General features: G+C 39.6%; 2 protein-coding genes across 8 annotated transcripts in view; one reads left to right on the top strand and one right to left on the bottom strand.

The window, feature by feature from the left end:
- The first annotated feature begins 315 nt into the window (after nt 1-315).
- FANCL (Fanconi anemia complementation group L) lies at nt 316-20,736 on the top strand. Of its 3 annotated transcripts, none has more exons than XM_017821824.1 (14): nt 316-445; nt 2,622-2,680; nt 3,610-3,670; nt 4,238-4,294; nt 5,837-5,934; nt 9,566-9,662; nt 12,279-12,347; nt 17,758-17,908; nt 18,476-18,559; nt 18,658-18,703; nt 18,793-18,874; nt 19,651-19,767; nt 20,050-20,121; nt 20,606-20,736. In XM_017821824.1, the coding sequence occupies exons 1-14, from the start codon at nt 353-355 to the stop codon at nt 20,639-20,641; spliced, it is 1,122 nt and encodes a 373-aa protein (XP_017677313.1). In that variant the 5' UTR covers nt 316-352; the 3' UTR covers nt 20,642-20,736. The 3 variants fall into 3 exon arrangements, with proteins under 3 accessions (XP_017677313.1, XP_017677314.1, XP_017677316.1); XM_017821827.1 differs by having other exon boundaries at nt 373-459; nt 4,176-4,294; XM_017821825.1 differs by lacking the exon at nt 12,279-12,347 and having other exon boundaries at nt 20,606-20,717.
- Nucleotides 20,408-21,619, bottom strand: part of VRK2 (vaccinia related kinase 2) — a 35,492-nt gene continuing 34,280 nt past the window's right edge. For 2 of the 5 annotated variants that reach the window (XM_017821820.1, XM_017821822.1), the window contains exon 15: nt 20,828-20,941. Coding sequence is in view for 1 of the 5 variants with exons in the window: in XM_017821819.1 (XP_017677308.1) it covers nt 20,702-20,941 (240 nt within the window). In the remaining 4 variants the exon portion in view is untranslated. Of the gene's footprint in view, nt 20,942-21,619 lie in introns of all 5 variants that reach the window. The other 3 variants (XM_017821819.1, XM_017821823.1, XM_017821821.1) reach the window with 3 other exon arrangements.

Here is a 21,619-nt window from a genome sequence, read left to right as displayed (position 1 = left end):
CAGAGGCACGCGCAGGCCCCTCAGCGCGGCGCGCGCGCCTCCCCTCAGCGGCACGCGCTCTTCCCCCCCCCTCCCCCCGCCACCCTCAGGTGCGCTCTCCCCCTCAGCGGCACGCGCGCCTCCCCTCGCCCCCCCTTCAGGTGCGCCTCCCCTCAGGTGCCGTCCTTTTAGGCGCGCTCCCCTCAGGTGCGCTCCTCCCCTCAGGTGCGCTCCTTTCAGGCTTCGCTCCCCCTCAGGTTCCCGCTCCTCCCCTCACGGGCCCGCCCCGCCCTCCCGTCCCCTCAGGCGCGTGCGCCGCCCGCCGCCGCGGGCGGGGTCTCGCATTCGAACGGCGGCGGCGCCGGGCGGGAACATGGCGGGATCGCGGGCGCTGCTCCGGCAATTCCCGCTGCTGCTGCCTCAGAACCGCTGGGGAACCGCCTACGAGGGCTTCGTCACCGCCCAGGTACCGCGGCCCAGGTGTGAGGCGGGGGTGGGGGGGGCACTTCCCGCCCCGCCGCGTCTGAGGGGGCAGCGCTTCCCGCCGTGCCAAGGGCTGGCGGCTTCTCGGCCGAGCCGCTGGGAATGTGGGTCTGGAAATGCCGTTTCCCTGCCGTCCCTGATATTACAGTATTTTTACTTAGATAGATTCCCGGGTTTGCCCGGAAAATGGCTCCCTGGTACCTCCCGGGCTGGATTTGTCGCGCTGCCAGAAGATGTTTTTGGGGCACGTTGAATGTGCCCGCGCCCGCGGCCTGTGGTAAAAGTTGACGCAAACGTCTGACTGTGGGTGTTTTGCTTTCACGTAACTTGTGAGGCTTCAGCTGAAGCGGCGGCATCGTCCCTCGGGATGTGGTAAACGCGGTGCAGGGAGCAGAACAGCTCCTGGGACAGGGGCAGAGGGGTGCTCTCAGCACAGCTCTGCCATCGCAGGCACTGTGCGGTGACCCGGCAGCCCTGGAGCACCGAAATATCACACAGACACAGCTCTGAACAGGCGTATTTTAATTTAGAAGTAGTGTGTTTTTCTCCTCCTCTAAAAATAAGTAAAAGTCAAAAGGTGTGGGCTGTATCACACTCGCGTGGTCAAAATTGCAGTTTTGTTGTCAAAATCCAAAGGGGTTTGGGTGATTTTTTTATTGAAGTTTCACTAGACATGTGCAAAGGTGTGCTTATGTTTGCATTACTTTAACAACTGCGGCTTTGGAAGTGCTCTGTGTGTTACAATTCATCCTGGAATTAATGGGAAGGTTAAGATACAGGTGTGAGTGTCTGTTCTCAGAGGTGATTTTTAGTGAGTGCTAAGGCCGTAATGTCTGAGGTTATATACTTAAATTAGGCTTACACTAAACATCACCTTTGGAAGCAACTGGTGGTGTTGGTGAGTGGGCTCTATTCAGCCCTGAAACAGGGACCTTGCTTTTTTCCTCATGAGCATCACAGAAACAGTGAGACTGAAAGGAACCTCTGGAGTTCCTCTGCCAGGATCACCTGGAGCTCAAGACCATTTGCAATCAGGTTGTGAAATTCTCCAAGCACAGAGACTGTGCAACCTCTTGGATGGCCTGTTCTAGTCTTTGACTCCTCTCATAGTTACTGGGGTTTTTCCATTGCATTTGGGTGAAATGTCCTGTATTTCAGCTTATATCCATCACCTCTCATCCTGTCAGTGTGTGTCACTCAGATCTGGCTATACCTTTTTTATTGCTCCTCCACTAGGTATTTGTACTCACTGACAGGATCCTTCCCTGATCCTTCTTTTCTCCAGGCTAACCAGTCCCAGCTCCCTCAGGCTCTGCTGGTGTCAGAGGTGTTTTGAGCTCTAATTCACCTTCATATCTCCTCACTGAACTTACTCCAGTATGTCCAAACCTTTCCTGTGCTGGGGACCCAGCACTCCATACTTCAAAGTGTGCTGAGCTGGAACAGCATCTGGAATTAAAGTTTTGACATGAGTTATCTGCCCTCTTCGCTTCAGGGAGGAGCTGAGCCTACTCACAAACCTTCTTGATGCCAGTTTTAGTTTGATCATCCCATAAGAAAGTAGAAGGAAGATCTCAAGAGGGACTGAAAACACAAGTGGGTGGCATTTGGGAGCTGCCCCCTATGGATTGCACTAAGAGGAAAAAAAATTCATTCATGTGCTTGGGACTGTTCTTGTTTACAGTTTCTAAAACCTCGCTGGAATGTGCTGTGGATCAGTGCCCAAGTTTCTTTTTACTGTAGTACTTTTATGACATGAGTCTGTTTTGTCTTTTAGTTGAGTTGAAGACAGACTTTCATGTGCTGCAGCATGACTTAGATCAAATTATGTTTTTTGGTTTTGTCCAGATTTAGATAATGTTTATTTTTCTTCTGAAAGGTGTTATTTTTGCTTTATGAGATGTGATGTCCTGAAGAGTTTTTACTGAATATTGTGAATTAAACATCAAGAGTGTTTCAACTTCAGAATTAAAATCTGCATTACTTGTACCTGTCATTCATGCTTCTTTTTATCCCTAAATAAAGAAATTCCGAATAATGTTCCTGCAAATCAGATAAGACAAAGTTTCTTTCTTAGTAGCTGATCTGATGGGGAACACTTCCCAGAAGCCTCTAATATTTTTCTTTGCTGACCTTCCTATTAACTGTTTCTTTTCAAGGGTAGAGATTTCCACATCAGGGTATTGTTACCAGAGGATTTGCAACTGAAAAATGCAAGGTGAGAGAGTTTTACAAAAGCAATTTCTAAGTGTGACATAACAAAGTTTATTTTGATAAAAGCAATGATGGACATGCACATGAATCATTCTTTCTTCCAATATCAGTGTTATTAATTAATTCTTACTGGTTTCAACTTAACTTTGCAACAAAACTGCACAGCATCAGTGTTAATAAATGCTGACAATAAACATTGCCTATATCAATATATTTTGTTGTTACTTAACTTTGAAACTTGTTGCAATTAATTGGTTGTATTTACATATGAAGCAATGTATTCAGGAAAAAAAGTTACTTAGATTGTTTATATGTCACAGTTTGGGAAACAGAAAATTCAGTGCAAAGTTGTACTTATTTTCTCTTTCCTGGTTGTGTGTTAATTTGCAGTGCCCAACTTTTCTCTAAAAGCTCTGCTCTCATTACTGTGTTTATCACAGCAGTGTTTGGGAAGGGGGGTGGAAGGAGCTCATCCACATCCCTGGATTAGCCTTTAACTTTGTATCCCACACTTCCACCCAGGCCAGCCCGCTCTGAACCGTGAGCAGATGGGGTGTTCCAGGGCTTTATTACAGTCGAGGCTGGGTAATTAAAACTGCATTATAGGTAACTTTGACATTTCCAGGTTATCACTTTTAAATATTAGTGTATTTTATGACTGCACAGTAGCTTGCAAGAATTATGTTGTTGTCTCCAGCAAAGAACAGGCTTTTGCAGGTAAATGCTTAATTTTTAATGGGCTTTGGGATAGTGACATTTGGAAGTTTTAAGTGACTTTGAACAAGAAACTCAAAGCTGTTTTGAAGTATTGTTTACTTCCTTTGGGTTTTTTTGAGGAAAACTGTTGTGCTGTTGTGTGCAGCAGGTTTTCTGCTCTCTTTTAAAAATCCTGTACTGTGAATTTAAAATTTATATAAATTACTGTTTGTTCAGGATAGAGTGCAGCTGGAGTCTGAAGAAGATCCTGCATCGATATCAGCATATTTTAAAGCAGGTATACAAGTTTAAAACCATTTCTTTCAAATACATTCTTAAATGTGTATTTATAATATTTCTGAAGAGGTTATGCTCATACAGCTATTCTAAAAGTGTTAAGGAACCCTTTCGTCGTGTAGCCAAGATTTATTTTCAAATGCCTGAGAATTTAGTAAATATTTATTTTTATTCAAGCTTTATTCTTTTTTCAAGATTGAGCTAGAACAATTTTTAATAAATGACTGCTGACATTTTACTGGAATTTTTCTTTAATCTCTCAATTAGAAACAGAGTTTGTCTTTTTTATATATATTTATTTTTTTACAAGTTGTTCATAATGCAAAGAAGAGAATTCATGTCAATTATTGACAGACCTAATTCACCCTGTGTTGTATAGAGTCAAGTAAAGATTTTTTCAGTAAAGTTTCCCGTGCTCTGGGAGATCTGCTCTGTAATTGAAATATTTAAACTTGTGATATACAGTTGGGGTTTTTTTTCTTTGTTGATTTGACAATACTACAAAGTTGGACTGAACTACTACAAGTTATGAGTTGAAGAAAATGAACTAATGCTGTGTTTCCTCCAGAGGCTCCACAGCTGCCCAGACCTTGTCAGTTTTATGGTGGAGCTGAGAACTGTTTTGGTAGGTGACAAACTATATTTGTGGGAGATGGGATGTTCTGAGAGCTTTGGGTTTCACTCTCATTGGTTTACAGGTTACTGTTTGATAGATTTATGGCTATGGATAGATTTTTTTAAGAAGAGATGATTTTGTATGTGTGCTGTTCGTGGACTATTTGTATAAATATCGTTTAAGATTTTAAGTGACTGTATTCTTGGGAAATTTTTATAGAAAAATTGAGATCCCAGCAAGGAATCTCAATATAGAGCCATCCTCTCTACAGTGATTTTCTTGGAATTCCTGGTATTGTCCAGATGGTAAAGTTTGTAGTCATACAAAGGCTTATACAGTCAGTGGATTGCTCAAGGTGCTTTCACCTGTGACAACTCAACCAATAAATGCAGAGAGCTTTTTTTATAGTTCAGAGGCTGCATTTGATTATTTTAAAAGATTTTCAAGTCTGGGGTTGAAGAGTAGCAAAATCTTTGGTTAACAACATTACACAGACAATTCTTGTCTGATAGTAAAACATTCTCAGTGAACAATTCTTCATCCAACCAGCTTAACTTTAGGAATAAAACACAAGAAGTATTCTTCAAAATGGCAACACAACTCCCTCCTGGTGCTGCTGCTCTGCTATGCTTGGAATAGGACTGAGTGAGGATGTTTACTTTGGAATATTTCACAACAGTTGTTCCGATCCATTTGCCTGGATACACAAGCACTCGGAAAATGAGAATGCAGTGAAAATATAATTCATTAAAAATGATGATCCTCAGATAGTGCAGAGAGTAAAAACATAGTGTAGGAGAACTGGACAGAAATGATTGTTGAACTTGTTTTGTTATAAGTTATATTTTCATTTCAGTTCAGTTTATTTTAATTTAATAATTTTATTCTAAATTTCATTAATTTACTTCTCCTGTAAGCATAATTTTAACTTAAGAACACTTTCAAAGAACAAGTATCACAACGCAAATGTGAAACATGATTTGATTTTATAAGATGGAATTACCTTTTTGATAAAAACTTTTTGAGACACCGCAACATGCTAGATGACTGTCTGCACCAAAACTTATTCTTTGGGATTCTGTGGTGTTAAAACTGAGAAATGGATTTTGTTTTTTGATTGCTGTATAAAGTTTATATATATATATTATGGGGGATTTCATAGATGTATCTTCTTTTGTGGCTGTGGAGCCCAGGAGGCAGCTGTGGGCTTAATAGAACCTTCTTTTGAAATGTTCATTCAGTTGAGATGCTTGACTTCAAATTTATTAGCTGAAAAAGAGGCACATTTGATATTTGCATCTGAAGACTGTGCTGTCAACATCTGTGGGGTTTTTTTTAAATTGCAGATGTTTTCATTACCACTATCTGAAGTAATTTCCCAAACAGCCTCTTTGTCTGCTTTAGCTGGAGGCTATAACAAAACAAATGCAGTGTACAGTTAATTTTACATAAGCTTAATATTTTTGATTGAATTGCAAAAATCACATGGCTAAATAGATGCAAAAATATTGAAATCTCTCTTAATGATGTTTTTAACGTTCTTTTAAACAGGAAATTGCTTTAAAGAACACACAAGACCTGCACGTACCACGGCCGCCAGAATACTACTCCTGTCTTGTCAGAGATCTGGAAATACTGGGCTGGAATAAGTATGTTTATTTTATTTCTTCACAAATGTTATCTTTAGCATATCCATTCCTTTTTGGTGAGTTGAACATATCAAATGTACTTGTTCTGTTAATTTACCCTGTTCAGAAGCTGATTTTGCTTTAAAAACTCCGTTGATTTGTTTTTAATTAAAAACAAATATAACAAACCTATATCAACTGAAGGTATATTTTCTGTCTCAAATAACTGAGCTGAAAGGTGAGATGCTACTACTAAGAAATCAATTCTTCTTGACCTATAAACTATTGATATAGTAAATATATTTACTGTTAGTGTTTGTAGTTCTCTTTTTTTCCCTTCTCTTCCTTTCTTTGTAAGGCTTTTTTTTGACTTCCCACAGGCAATGGTTGATCATCGTGTACCTTTGTGCTTTCATAAAATCAGTTCATACATTTTTTAGAACTAGAGTAGTTATTTTTAAAGAACAGTTCTATTTTGCTCTGCATAGCAAAAGGATCTCCTTAGGCAAAAATATGATATATTTAACCCACAGAAAGGTAAATCTACCAAAAAAAATATGTGAGTGGAGGGGAGAATTTGGAAAGCTGTAAATCCAGAACTTCATAAGAGTATTCCAGTAACATATACTCTCGGATGAGCTCATAGAGCAAATTTAATTCCCCCTCCTACAGAGGAAAACAAGGTTTTTCTCCTCAGACCTTCTCTAGGAATGTGAAGGAACACACATTGTGATCAAGTATTCAAGGGCCATGTGGAGATTTTTTCAAAGATCTCCAGAGAATCTTGTTTTATGGACTTGAAAGCCTTTAACTGCCCTCACATCTGCCACCACTGGCGAGTTCTCTGATCCTGAGCCCTTTGCTCCTCCAGCAGAGAGCCTGGAGTGGACAGAGTTCTGTCCTTTCCCCTGGCACCTCCAGGAGACCTGCATGGGGTTGAAGAAGGGAGTTGTCTCTGTGTGTGGAAGAATTAAAACCCCATGTTTGAATCCTGTCTTTAATAACATGCAGTTAATCTCACAGGGCCTTCCTTCAAGGGGTTAAAATGGAAGATTTTCTAAGATGTTGCAGAACTTTGAATGAGAAGCTACTTTATTGTTTCAGTAAAAGTTAAATAAAAGCCTATATTTGTGCTTTTCCATGAGGCAAATCTGCTTTCCCCTTAGTCCTGTGTGGTAATTTACCTGTAACAGGTGTATATTTTGCTAAATGAAATCCAGAAGCCTTAGGTGTGAGAACAGTTTTGAGTTTTCCCATGTGATTTGCATATAAATAACATGATAAACGTGTTAATCACAAATAACATGTGATTAACACGAAGTAGGAATTTGCTTTGAAGGCCCACTTTTATTTAAAGAGTTAAAACATCCTTGTTAAATCAGCTGAAGTTTCTTTCAGTGATTTCCATTGTTCATATGTAGTTGTGCCATACTCAACTCGAATTTCACTGATGTCAAATGATGAAATGATGGAGCCTACAGAGGAACAAAAGTTTGTATAACTGAAATATCACCTATGTAAACAACTCCTTCTGTGTTTATACAGTCATGGGAAGAAGTTTATAGGACTTTTACAGCATTGTCCAACTTTCTCCAGTCCTACGGAACTGGAATTTTAAATCTATAAATAAGTTAAAAATTGGAAAACGGACAGAACTTTGATGCATCCCTCTATAAATAATTAACCAGGCAGCCATTCTTAGTGCTCTGAGCACCTTCTCCAAATGCTTGCTTTTTTTTTTTAAAGTTTGTCTACTGTCAGTAAAACTGAATTTGAAGGTTCTTTACAAATATGAGTAAACATATTGTCACTATATTTTAATATATTTTTAAATATATATATGTGCACACTAGTACATATATTTATTCTAGAGGTTGTCAGGTTGCCAAACTAATTATGAAAGTACTGAACCCTTAAGGATTTCAGAAATATTAGGATTTGTATGTCCATTGCTGGCTAAGAAATAAAACCAGTTTTTACTCTGGTTCCCTCCCACCTGATGCAGAATAAGAAACTACAAAATGTTTGATTTTAAACTAAAATAACCTATACTTTTCTTATAAATAAAGAATGGAGTGAGCCAAACAAGATGAATGGCAGAAGAGCTAATTTAAAATCCCAAACACTTTGACAGCATCCCCTTAATTTTTCTGTTCCTTCGGGGTGGAGCCTCCCCGTGCTGCAGGCACCAGCTGGGCTTTGTTCTGGGCACTGCTGTGTGTTCCACTGCAGTATCCAAGCTGTGCCTTAGCTGCTGCTTTAGGAATTCCCCACCCCAGGCAACAGCAGATGCAAGGTAGTTTCTTGTCTTTCTAAACCTCTGTGATTCAATTTTGAGGTAAAGTTGGAGCAAAGTGGGAGTAATGATTTTTTTTTTCCCAATTAGAGGAAGAATGCTCTAGTATCAAGTTTGACTACAGTTGAGTTACACTTCTGTTGAGATATGTCTTTCTTTCCACACAAATACAGAAATCTGTAGGACTCTTTAATATTGCATTAATCAGGATTAAACATGAAATAATATCTCTCCTTCCCCTCTTACTACTACTATTGCTTTTTCCATCTGGATTTTTGGGTTCCCTCATATTGAGGAATTTTCTTTTCACTTCCTTCTAAGGCTGTGCCCACCCTTTGGTGTACATCTACTTTTTTTATACAAGCTTCTACAACTCCTTTCCAGTTTCACTGGAGAGAATTGTGTGACTGGTCTGTAATGTGTAATGGTTTAAAAAAATAAATGTTACTTAGGCCAGCAAGAAATGCTCTCTTTGAACTCTGACAGGCCTTTCCATCAGTCTGAGTGATAAGTTGGGCAATTATCTTGCACTGCTTTTTATCTTTACACAAGAATGACACAGTAAAAATGCCAGAATACCCACATGTCCAGTTTACTGGTAAGTATATGGAGAAGTTTGAACCTTTCTGGCAGTTGCTGAAGCTGCTCAGCAGAATCCATTTCTAGAGAACAATGTATTTTACAGTTGTATCCATCTTCATTGTGGTGGGAAGCACAAATCAGTGCCATCCTAAGCAAAGACTCAGTGATTATGGCAGAAGTTTTAAAACTTATTTACATTTAGTGTCTACTTGCTGCTTGCTAGGGTACATGAATACAGTGTAAAGCTGTCATGAAAGGAAGGCAAATCATCATAAATAACTCATTTTGTACCTGTTTGGGCTCTATTTCCTGCGGAAAATCAATTTCAGAATATGAACCAATACCCACTGAATTTCCCACAGTAACAGTATTGATAATAAAAGAGAACTCCGTGGAGGAGCAAAGCAAATCAAGAGCATAAAAGTCTGCTAGAGTAAGAAAGTGCAGAAATGGATCAAAGAGTTGACAGGAAGTTTAATGTGTACATAAGTAGAGGCTGACAGGAACATGCTGTGTGTGTCAAAGGTTCCAGTGATGGAAAACTGCAACGCGGTGCTCACTGACCACAGCGTGAGCCTGACACTGCCTGTAAATAACCCCCAGATATATGGCTGCATTAAGCACCAGCCTGGTGCATTAACAGCAGTAAATCTGCAGCAGCACAACTGCCTGGCATGGAGGACTTCTCTGATTAATATTTGTTACACACTAATCACTGCACACCTCTCAAACTGCACTTCTTCCCAGGCTCCAAGAGTTTCCTTTCTCTTCCAGAGTTGCATACGTGGACACTGGGCTTACCACCGTCAGGTTAAAAGCTGAAGACTCTTGTGGTCGACAGCATCTCATCACTCTCAAGTTAAATGCAAAGGTAAATTTATGTGGGAGAAGCACCCTCAGGCTTCCTTGAAATAAATGGGGTTTCTTAATTCTTAACTGTTTTAGAGAGTTGGTTTGTTTGTTAATGTGCCTGTTCTGCAAAGTAATAGTTGAGAAATTTTTTTATAGGGAGTTTTCAGACTTTAACTATATTTAAAATTAATGTTGCATTATGGTTGTCTGCAAGATGCAACTGTGCATCCCATGAAAAACACTTTATGATATTGCAATCATTTTGCTGGATTACAGACAAAGCCATCTGGGAGACTTTCCTTCATGATCACTCCACCCAGAGACTGTGCACAGCACATGAATTAGAGGATGCTGGGTTGTTCATTAACAAGTCCTACTTTTAAAGCTATAGATGTAAAGATTTATGAAAAACTGACTGCAGAATTCAGTCAGAAAAATGATTTCTTTTTAGTCTAAATAATTGCCTAATTTTGACAGCACTTGCAAATCAAATCCACGGTGTGTGCAGAGACAGAAAGATCTTAATTCTTCCTGGTACTTAGCACTGAACTTGAATTGCAACATTTCTTCATAGAATGGCTCATTTCAAGGCATAAATCTCTCATCTGAGGCTGTGACTGTCCAGGCTGTGTGGTGACAATTGCATGGCAAGAGCTGTCTCCAGAAAATCAGTCCAGGGGAAGAAGTGGATCCAAAAGTGTCTGAATGTTGTTGTTTGGGACTATCCTTGGTACATCCTCTGGAGTAATAATCTTGGAGGCATGAGGAGTGCCCATTGGATTAGATTTCACTTTCACAAGCATCCCATATTTCTTTAAATACCATGAGTTTTTTACTCTTACATAAGATGAGCTAATTTTACCTTAGAGGGGGAAAAGGAGCCTATGGAAAAAGAACTGTTTGGGAATCAAGGGTTGCTCAAGTGGATTTTTAAAAAGAGTAGAATTATCCTACATGCACAGGGTAATGAATGCATAATTAATTTGCTAGTCAGTCCATTATTAAATACATTGATGGAAAAAATCCATCAGGAAGTACAATTATGGTCTATTTAGCGTTCAACAAGAGTCACCAGACTGTGTTGTTTATAGGGGAGCTGCTCTCCCACACTGAATGTGACACTACAAATTAGGTGCAGCCTGTTGCCTCAAAGGTTTACCTGCTCTTGTGACAACAGAAGTAAAGTGTTTTAACTATTTGGAAGTAAAAAAGTGCAGAAAAAAATACAGTGCAATGCTCCTTTTTACCAAGCCATGGTCAAACACTGTGACACTTATCTTGGTTCTCTTCAATTTATCCTTGTCCTCAGGGAGAATGGAGATTCCCATTTTATGTCCTTGTAAAAACTGGTGTTTTCTTTATTGTTGTAAAATATCTGGCTGCTCCTCATAGCAGAAGAAAGGACCATCTAAGGACTAAGGATATATGTAATAAAAGGACCAGATTATCTGACTTGTCTGTTTAAACAAGTAATCATCCATCTCTTTTCTCTTTTCTTGTTTTTGTTTTGTTTCCAAGTGTTTGTTGTGATGAGGGATCGATCGCTTGTCCTTTGTAAACCACCTCTGGCATTTAAACTTGCCAGGCAAAATTTGTATGTGAAATGTGGGTTTGGTGACCTGGGGGTTTGATTTTTCCTTCATGCACGTATCTAATACATTTGAAAAGACTCGGCTGAAGTATTTATTTTAAGGAATTCCTTTTGATAACCTGCTTTAATGAAAGTATGGGTATTTTTGTTATTCTCTTTCTTTGATTAAGGTTAGTGTGGGAGCCTTTCAGACCCCAAGGATTCAAACAGGCCACTGCAAGGATTTGCATGTCGTGTAGTAATTAAGACACTTTGGTAATTATCTGAATGATTTGGCAAGGGTTCTGAAAATGCTTTCTCTAGATGAAGTTAGTTGCATGCTTAGAAATCCAGTATAAGTATTTTGTTTATTAATAGCTTAAATTGTTCTAAAGAATAATAGCATGATTTCTGACATACACATTTGATTGTAACTAGTAACCTAAGATGTCATTGATATGCTCTGATTGGAGTTATCAAACCTTTTATAACTTAAGGTTTTTTAATACAGCTTTTTTTTTTTTCTCTGATATATTTTAATTTGGACTGAGGGCTTGTTTTAATTTCGGGTGTATGTTCTCTTATCTCTTTTTAAATAGTTTTGTGCTTACTCAGATTACTTTCAGTTTCAAAAAATAAAATTTTGCCAATCAGAGCAAACAGTTTAGTTTAAATGGAAATTAGTTGTTGATTCGTGAAAGGGTTTTTTGGGTTTCTATATTTTCCTATCCCAGTACAGGTAATTGAGGAGAAATTTAAAAAAATGGATGTGTTTTGCCTTAAGGTTTTTTGAATATGTCCTTGTGACCACTGAAACAGAAAACTGGGATTCTCTTGTCTTTACTAAAAGTATTTACATGTAGAGTTCTTCTTTAAATGATAATTAACATTCTTAACTATTTCTGAAAATGCTTTACATACTGTTTCCTCTCAAAGCCAGGTCCTCAAGATGCTTGAAGTGCTTGTATTTTGTTATCAAATTTGGCAGCTGAGTATCGGTCTGACTTTAAATCACTAAGGAAAAAAAAAGAAATGAAAAAACTGTATTTTCTTTCCCTCCCTCAGTATCCCACAGAACCACCAGATTGCCTCGTGGATTTTCCTGTTCAGTTTGCCATTTCCTGGATGCCACAGGTACCTGCTGGACTGGGCAGCTTTTCTTTACTGACATGTGCAGTGGGGAGGTGGTGACGAGGGGTTGGGCTTTATTTTTTAACTCCAGCTTTTCTCCCTGTGTGCGTTTTATTTCTGTGCATGCCCAGGAAAATGTAAGAACACTGAACTCTGCACTCCTGATCATAGCATCTGAAATCTCTTCCTTGCCACGGAGATATACTTTGCATGTTGTATCTTTGCACTCACACTGGCTGGGGTTTTTAAGCTGTTCATAGGGCTGAAATTTCTTTAGGAATTACATTGGGAAAGGGAAAATGAAGTGAAATGCATAAAGAATGATTGTCTTCTAGGAAAGAAGCACCCTCTAAAGTTGACAGACATCAAAAAAAGGCAGTCCCCTACTTGGTTGTCCTATAGAGTTTTCATAACATAAGAAAACTTATAATCCAGTTATAATCAAAACAGGGAAGTATTTAGTGGAATTCTGATTTCTTATTTTGACTGGTATTGTTACTAAAAAGAACCACGAGCCATTGTCATCTTTTAGTCTCTCACATTATTTCATGTACCTTTTTTCCTGAATAAATCATGTGTACTTTATTAAATGAATTTTATGTGACCACTTAGATGTAAGTTAATTTGAGTTACATCTAGAAAATAGTTGATGTTTAATTTCACTTAATTCAGGAAAATAGATTTTACATAAATGATTGCATCTGCTAATTCCAACTCTCACAAGGATTTCTCCCCAGCAATAAAGCCTGTCTTGGTACTAAATTTCCTGGCTGGAAGGTTGCAGCAGGAGGGGTTTAAACTGGGCATATAATTTTGACTGCAAAGCTCAAGGCTCTGTGTGTCCCCCTCTAATATTGGGAGCTTGAGCAAATAACTGCAGGAATCAAGCATTGCAAATGAAAATATATTTAGTTTCACGTGCAAATTTAGGTTTTGGTTCTCTGGGGTGGTTTGGAACAGTTTAAGTAGATGTTGGTTTTCCCTTAAATTCTACTGGAGTCCATAAACTATGGGCAGGATTTCAAGTGCTGTTTCTAACCTCAAACTTTATACATAGTTTTAACAGTATTTTATTAATTTTACAGCCTTGCAATTTGTGTTGCCTCAAATTAACAACACTTCAAATATCCCTGACAGTCACTGCTTCTCCATGTTTACTGTTAGTAATTTTAAAGCTACTGGCAGGACTTGTAATTTAATAAAATGTTCTTGAAGAACATGACATGGAGCAGCCTTTGACAAGTTAAAAACGGGGCTGGATATATTAATATTGGCACTACAACCAAGGCAAATCCAATGTTAAAAATACAACATTCTGATGCTTAAACTCTTTTTACAGTTAGAATTACCTGGGGGCTGTTTGAAAACATGAACAATAGATGTTTGTGTGTAACTGAAGAGCCTGTTTTGAAATCAGGAGACAGTAATTCCAGCTGCAGAGAGCTGCTCTAATCCTGCACCAAATCCCAGCAGCCCGTGTTCTGTGCTGACAGAAGGGCTTGAGCTGTGCAGGAGGTTTGGAACGTTGACCTTGTCTGCGTGGGTGACACGAACCCAACAAATGGCTGTGGTAATTGTGGAAATTGTGTTTATTTTCCAAATGTGTGGAAATCATTGCAGTGAGCAGCCTTCACACCGTGCTAAAATACGGGTTAAGCTTAGATAATGCTGAAACACCCCTGGCAGCAGAATTCAGCTGGTACTCAAGTGGCTGGAAATTTTGGTTCCTAAAAGGGAAAAAGAACACGCGATACCTGTTCTCTAATAAAATAACAGGATGTTTTGGCACCCATAGGTCTTACATTTTACTATTTCTTGGTCTTCTTGAATGTATAAACTGACAAGGCTTAACTAAAACGAGGCAATTGCACCATTAGAATATAAACTCCTATGAGAGAAAATATAAATAGATTTCAGGTAATTGATTTTTCTTTCCACCCCCTGCGTGTGCTGCTGCCTATTTCAGGCTCATGGACTTTAAACTTGAGGGGTTGTTGGGTGGTTGGGTTTTTTTCTTTTCTTTTTTTTTTTTTTTTCCTCCCTTCTGTATAATAATAGACATGGCTTTATGGCATCCATATTAAAAATGGGTAATTTTCCTTATGGTCCCTGTCTTCCTGCTGGGTTGATAATGTTTTGATGTATTTTTCTTTTGCGCTGATGAGAGGTCTGCTGCTGCTGCTCTGACATATTCATTTGGATGAATAATTATAACTTGCACAATGTCAAGCTGAAGATGGTGGGGTTTTGTGCGTCATGACAAGCCCAGTAGCCAGTGCAGGTGTCTCACAGCATGAGCAGCAACAGCCAGTGGATTCTGGCTCGGAGGAGACGTTTTAGAGTGGTAAGAAATCAGCACCAAGGGCAATGCTGCTGCTGCTGCTCCTGCTCTAAGTGCCAAATAAATGCAGAGTGCTTCTCAATGACAAGTGCAAGAACATCTACTTATTTCTGTTCTCTCCTTTTCCTGGAGAACCACATGGATGTGCTGGCTCCAATTTTAGCCCCCGCCGTACGGGTGGTGCCGCAGGCCCGGGGTGTCTGTCCCGCTGCCCTCGCGGCAGGGGGGGCTTTCTGTGCTGCCCACTGCCCACCTGGGTGGCTACATGAAGGTCAGGAGAGTGGGAATTAATGACTAATGAGGTCGTGCAGCAGCAGGCAAGGAAACAGTGAGACAAGGTTCAGGAGGTGTAGTGTATGTAGGAGATTATTCTTTGGTTATTTTGATGAAAACACAATAAAACACTTCATAATTTTGCTTTTTCTTGGCAAAGGAGCTTCACAGACACCAGCTGTAAATAGGAGATGGCTGACAAGACACTTTATAAAGATTTCAGTGCTATCTCTCGGTTTGATTTGTGTTAAGGAGGGGGGAGATTGTTAAACTGCTGTTCGTGGGAAACAGTGTCCTAACAAATCTTAAGAATCACAAATTTTTTAGGTGATACAGGTGATCCCTTTCCCAGCCAACAACTGTTGGCTTTGTTGAATTGTATTTTATTTGTGAATTCTTGAAGGGCAAGCAGGTGTCAGCACCTTTAGTTTAGGCTACTTCCCCTTTTCCATTAGGGGGCTTTTGCAGTTGTTTTAATTTTGGATAAGCAAATTGCACGCTAGGAAGAATTTTAGCTAAAAGATCACATTTTTCTCTTTTGAAGAAAAATAGTTTGTAATCAATTGTGCTGTATTTACCTTAATTAGAACTTTTTTACTAATATTTGATTTAATATTTCCCTGGACAAACTGAGTGCTCCATCCCGTGCCAGTGGTTGAAAGGGATAAGGGATACAGGGAATCATAACACAGAGGTAACTTTGGGCTCACAGTTGGCTGAGGAACCATTAAAATCAATGTTTAGGAAGGAACCAGTTTGGTTTTGTAAGTGCTTGTTGGGTCAGGGTGAGCAGCATTGATAGTCTGCTTTATCAGGGTGAGCAGCATTGATAGTCTGCTTTATCACTGCCTTATTTTCCAAAGAATTTTGACATATTTCACACGAATTCCAACACATTTGTACAAAAGGGACCACGGAACAAAGAGTTGGTGCTGCTTGACATTATTAACAACCATCTTGGTGTAGCTGAGACCAAAGAAAAGCACAGTCAGGCTGCTCTAAAAGTGTTGGGCAATGACCAAAAATTAGTTGTTAATCAAATAAAAAGGAATGTTGGGGGTTTCATGGCTTGCATGACAAGCAGGTGATATATTCAAATAGCTATAGATGCATTTATGTCTATAGCAGGAGACAGCTGGCAACATCAATGAAGCATGCAAATAAGATCAAATGAACAGTGTATAAAAAAAAAAGATTTAACTACCTTTTTAAGGAACATCATTGAAAAATTACAATTAGTATTAAAATTAATTGGATTTTAAAACTTATCTGTGGGTTATAATCCCTTGATGTTTCTTTTTTCTAGTGAAACCCTTTGAATTCCCGGAAGATAAAGATAAAAATGATTATTAGAGGATTTATCTGTATGTGATATAGAAAAATGTAAAAAATCAAAATGGAAAGCAACTGTTGCAAGTACCAGAAAATTATGCTATTAATTTAAGTGTCATCAGAGCACAAAAGATCACATTTCAGGACTGTGTGAAAATTATTAAAATACTGGAAATAATAGTACTTAAGATGAAGATACCATACTCTAAGATGTGGTTAAGTGACTGACACTATTATATCACTTCAGGTATTATAAAAGTAACAAAATGCTTTTAAAGATAATAAGCGTTACATTTGGAGATTGGCAGTGTTCACACTTTTCTGCTTAGGTGCTTTCCTACTCTAATATAATTTAATAACAGCAGGAAAAAATGTAGCATTTTATTTCTAAGCTGTGCCATTTCTTTCTAAAATATGTATCACCAAATATAAAAAGTTATTACAGAGAAAAAGCCTATTTCTTCATCTCAGAACACTCAGATAATTTGCTTCTCTTTGTCCAGGTGAGAAAGAAAGAACATAATCACTGCAGATTAAAGGAAACCATTCCCTCTGTATTTTGTTTTATTTGTAGAAAAATACCTCTCTGAGAGCAGAACATTTAATTTGCTTTTTCTTTTGGACCCCAAGATATCTGAAATCCGGCTCTCTCTGGGCACCTGCAAAGGGCTTCACTTGACCACCAAGTCTTTTCTCCCCTTGCAGAAGCCTTTCCTTGTAGAAATAGTTACTTCTTTTTTATAATTTGAAGGGTTTCTTTTGCATTGTCCTGTATATTGTCCTGTCTAATGAAAGATTTTTCTGATTCCATGTAATCCACTCTCAAATATTGAAATCCCCCAAGTATAATCCTCTGATTATTAGATGGTTTCTCCTCCTCTTGCCTTATTTACATGGTTTGAAATCTGATGTTAAGCACCTGTTTTTTTATACTGCTTGATTTTGAGATAATTATGATGATGGTAAGTGATATTTTTAAAAAAATAAACAAGCTCCTTTGGTTCTGTGGGTATGTCTTTGTAGTTCTGTTGGGAAACACTGTTGTGGTGCTCAGCTCAAGTAGAGACTAAATATCAGAATGTCAAAGTTAATAATAATACAGTGATGATAATGAGGATAAAGGATGATTTTACTGTAATTTTAGAGTTGTTTTTTTAAAGTTACAGTGTAAATTTATAGCTCCTCCCAGCTTTTTAAAAAAAGGAGTATAAACCACTATCAAATCCAGGCATGATGTATGTATAGCACATGTTAGAACTACCAGGAGTAAAGTGTTTGTGCTCAGGGTACAGCTTTCCCTGTGTTGTTTCAGCTAAAAACCCAGTGAGCTTCCATGTTTTCTGCTACCAGGATACACTGGGACACACACATGGATTTGAACACTCCTTCAACGACCTACAGTTTGGTTTTTAAATATTCTCTCTGGCCATAGGTGGAAAGCATAGGAAATTTGTTTTCTTTTCTTAGAACTCCTTACTAGACATTTACAACCAGTTCCTGGCAGCACTGGAGTCACTGAAAGAATTCTGGGATGCGCTGGATGAAATCGATGGGAAGACGTGGGTGCTTGAGCCGGAGAATCCCACCCGGAGCGCCACAGCCAGGAGGATTGCAATAGGTAGGAAAAGGTTGGAAGGGATACAGTGGATTGGAGAGGTAAAAACCCAAAGACACAACTCTTATTTTGTGTATTAAAAAGATTCACTTTGCACTTTGCTGTTTGAAAACCCACCGTTGTTGGCTCAGCCCAGGTGTGCTGGGCAGGGGACTGACTGTCACTGCTTAATAGTGTCCTTAGGCTTCTCTTTTTGGCTATAAAAGATAATGATGAATTAATAAGTTATATCTCTGCTACCTTTAAAGTGCTGCTATGATTTCCAATGGGTTTAGTCATCTAGCTTGAGTCTGATTATTCAGAAATGTTAAGACTAGTCTAAAAGAAATGCAAGCCTGGCAGGTTTTTTTAATCAGTTGCTATTTTGAATTACAGCCCATTGAAATGCAAATATTTCATATATACTGATATTTTGTACAATTCATTTGGATACCTCCCAACTTTTTTATTATTTGTCATAGTGAAACCCAGGCTGATTTAACCAATTTTAAACAGCCTTTAAAAATGTTTCCATTTTCTAATATTTGACTGCAAAGCTTCCCCATGGCTTTCCCTGCTTTCTCATTGCAGGGAACAATGTCTCTGTGAACGTGGAGGTAGATCCTCGCCATCCAAACATGCTTCCAGAGTGTTATTTCCTTGGAGCAGACCATGGTAAGGCAGCAGACCCCACTTGTTTCGTCAGTCCAACCCCTGCCTGAAATGTGGGATGTTCAGTGGGGTGATGTGATTGTTCTGTCCCTGGTTTGCAGCAGTGGCCCCTCTGAGGACTAAGCTCAACAACAACATGCACTTGTGGTGAGTGTCTGTAGTGAAACAGGCTTGGAGCTGAAATGGTGTTTGCCATTCCTGGTGTGGAACTTTTTCTCCCTCTCTCCCACCCACAGGGATCCAGAAATCAGTTTGTTACAAAACTTGAAAGACCTCCTAGAAATTGAGTTTCCATCTCGGGCGGTGTTGGAAAAAAGCGTGAGTTGCTTTTCTTTAATGATCAGTTGTTATTTCTGAATAAGGGACATTTAAATGGTCACTTTGTAACAGCCAGGAAAAATAAGGGACTTAGAAGAGGGGTAATTGGATTAATATATTGTCACAAGGACTTCTGAACTTCAAGCAACAGTTGTCAGAGCTTGTTAACCTTTGATTAGAGGTGCACACTTCCCTGTGGCCTTCCTAGCACAGAGGCCATTAATAAGAGGCTCCACTATTAAAAGGGAAAGAGGAAGTTCCAGAGTAGCTAATGAGATGTGGACAATCCAAACATTCTGTTATGGATGTTGATGACTTTGGTTCTAATTAGGTAGAGCTGCCTAGAGGGGACAAGAGGCCATCCAAATACTGGTGCATTTCAAACAAAACTGGGAATTAATTTTTGACAATGCTTTAACACTGGATTACGAGCTTGGCTTTCACTTGTGAAACTTCTAAATTAAGATCTGACTGAGGGCTTGTGTCTAATGGTGAAATGCAATGACAAATCATCGTGGTTAATAAAAAAAATGGGCCCAAAGGTATGAAAAGGCTTGTTGAACTCGATATAAATTATAACCCAGTAAAGTCCTGTGCATCTGGGAAACAGTGTTACTCTCTGCCATTATGGCACAACCATTTCTATACTGAAGGCAAGAACAGTGGTTCTAGCTAACAGAGAAGACAAAAGCAAGGACAGAGATGAGCCTGTTTGCTGTGTTAGCAGCCCCCTGGTCCCTCCCAGCTGCTCTGTGACAAACCCTGCTGTGTTGCAGGACTTTGCCAAGGACTGTGGGATCTGCTATGCCTATCGCCTGGACGGCGCCGCTCCCGACCAAGTGTGTGACGAGCCCCGCTGTGGACAGCCCTTCCACCAGGCTTGTCTCTACGAGGTAAAGCAGTTAATGGCACCAGCTGCTCAGGAACTGGCAGGGTCTAGAAAACAACCATTGCCCACTTCAATTCCAGATGAAGCAAAATCCCATCAGGGACGTTACCACAGTCACTGTGCTTCCGCTTGCCCTCTCACCCCCAGTTCCTACATAAGCTCTGCCCCCTCTGACTTTCAGTGCAGTGTGTTAGATGTTCATCAGCTGAACCCTGGTAATAAATAGATGGTTCTTAAATCTGATGTGAAACCAATGTGCATTTTAACCCCCTTCCTTGTGTTGCAGTGGCTACAAGGCCTTCCTACCAGCAGGCAGAGTTTTAATGTCATCTTTGGTGAATGTCCCTACTGCAATAAGGTAAGGAAATCCAAGGAATAGGAGTGAACTAAGGGGTGTGTGGGAGCTCAGGAAAAGGCAAAGCCAGTAGCAAAGTTAATCTTTCATCAAAGTTAACCTTCCATTCTCTTTTTTAAAATAGTAGCCATAAATTCTGTGTTTTCTTTACACACTGGAATAAACTAAATTCCCATGCATTTAATGCATCAGTGTTTAACGAAAGGTTTTCTCACACAGTATAAAGGCAGCTCCACACCAGTCACAACACACTAGTGCCAGAGTGATTAAAGATCACACTCGGTTGTACTTTATGACATTTTTACTGTTGCTGTAACAAAGGTCCAGTTTAAAAAAAACACACTGAAAAGAATCCCAACATTTGCAACAGAAAGCAGCACAAATAGTTCAGTGCATCCATAACTACTAGTGCAGATCTGGAAGGTTTAAGAGAACGTGCCTGCACAAGGTATGTACTGACTGCATTATTTAAAACCTCTTTTTCAAGCCCCTGACGCTGAAATCTTCAACGAAGAAACTCTGAGGAAAAACTGCGTGGTGGGAACCCCACTGCACTTACACTGGAGACACCAAAGCAGCAACATCACAGCAGATACAAGGACAGTACAATGAGCAGCAGGAGCACCAGCACAGCTGCAGTGTAGGGGTACGTTTGGTCAGTAAAGGCCAACCTGAACACAACAGCCATGGAAGGGCGAGCGGTGTCAGGGCCAGCCTGGGATGGCACTGCACGGACTGCACTGAGCAGGTGATCGTATTTCTTTCGGGACTCTGAGAATATCCTGTAGGGGTCAAATGGTGACACATCTCTTGCAGTGTCTTTCTGCAGAGGAAAAGAAGAGTAATAATAAAGTTGTTAACATTAAGCGAGATGTGAATCAGAAAAAACTCTGGGGTATTTAAGTTATCCCAGAGAAAGCAATACAGTTCTTAGAGAGCCTTACCTCTGGAATTTGTGATGTATGGGTATTTTATAGTAAGTGTGTAACATAAGGTATGGGTAAAGATACATAGTCTATATTTACTACTGAGGTCCAGAGCTGAAATTTTATTCTCTCTTTAACTTGTTTCCAAAAAACTTTAATATATTCAGTCTTCCTTGGTTTTGGGCTAATAAAGGTTTACCCTGGGAACCTGAGACATGACTCTGAAGTTGGATTTGCTGTTTTGATTTGTGTAAGTTTTGCATTTCACAGTGAAGCTGAACTTCTCCTGACCTATCACAGAGAGCACAGACCTGCTTACAGGGCTTGTCCTCCCTGGCCAGGGTGGTGGCTGTTGGTTTTGGGCTCTCCAGCAGCAATGCCATCCTTAGCCAAACTCCACCCTTGCACTTCTCACTTACCAAGGCTTGACTGTCTTTTCCACTGGCCCTTAGCACAAGGGCCAACCCTTCAGCTGTGCTTTCCTAGACACCTTTCCTTTACCAAGCTCCTGAATTACATGAGAGGAATTCTGCAAAATGAAACTAATAGAATCCTGCCCTTTTTTTCTTCTCATG

The sequence above is a fragment of the Lepidothrix coronata genome, unplaced genomic scaffold, assembly GCF_001604755.1.
Source record: "Lepidothrix coronata isolate B3197 unplaced genomic scaffold, Lepidothrix_coronata-1.0 Scaffold92, whole genome shotgun sequence".
Lineage (NCBI taxonomy): Eukaryota > Metazoa > Chordata > Aves > Passeriformes > Pipridae > Lepidothrix > Lepidothrix coronata.
This window is presented reverse-complemented; position numbering and strand designations above follow the sequence as displayed.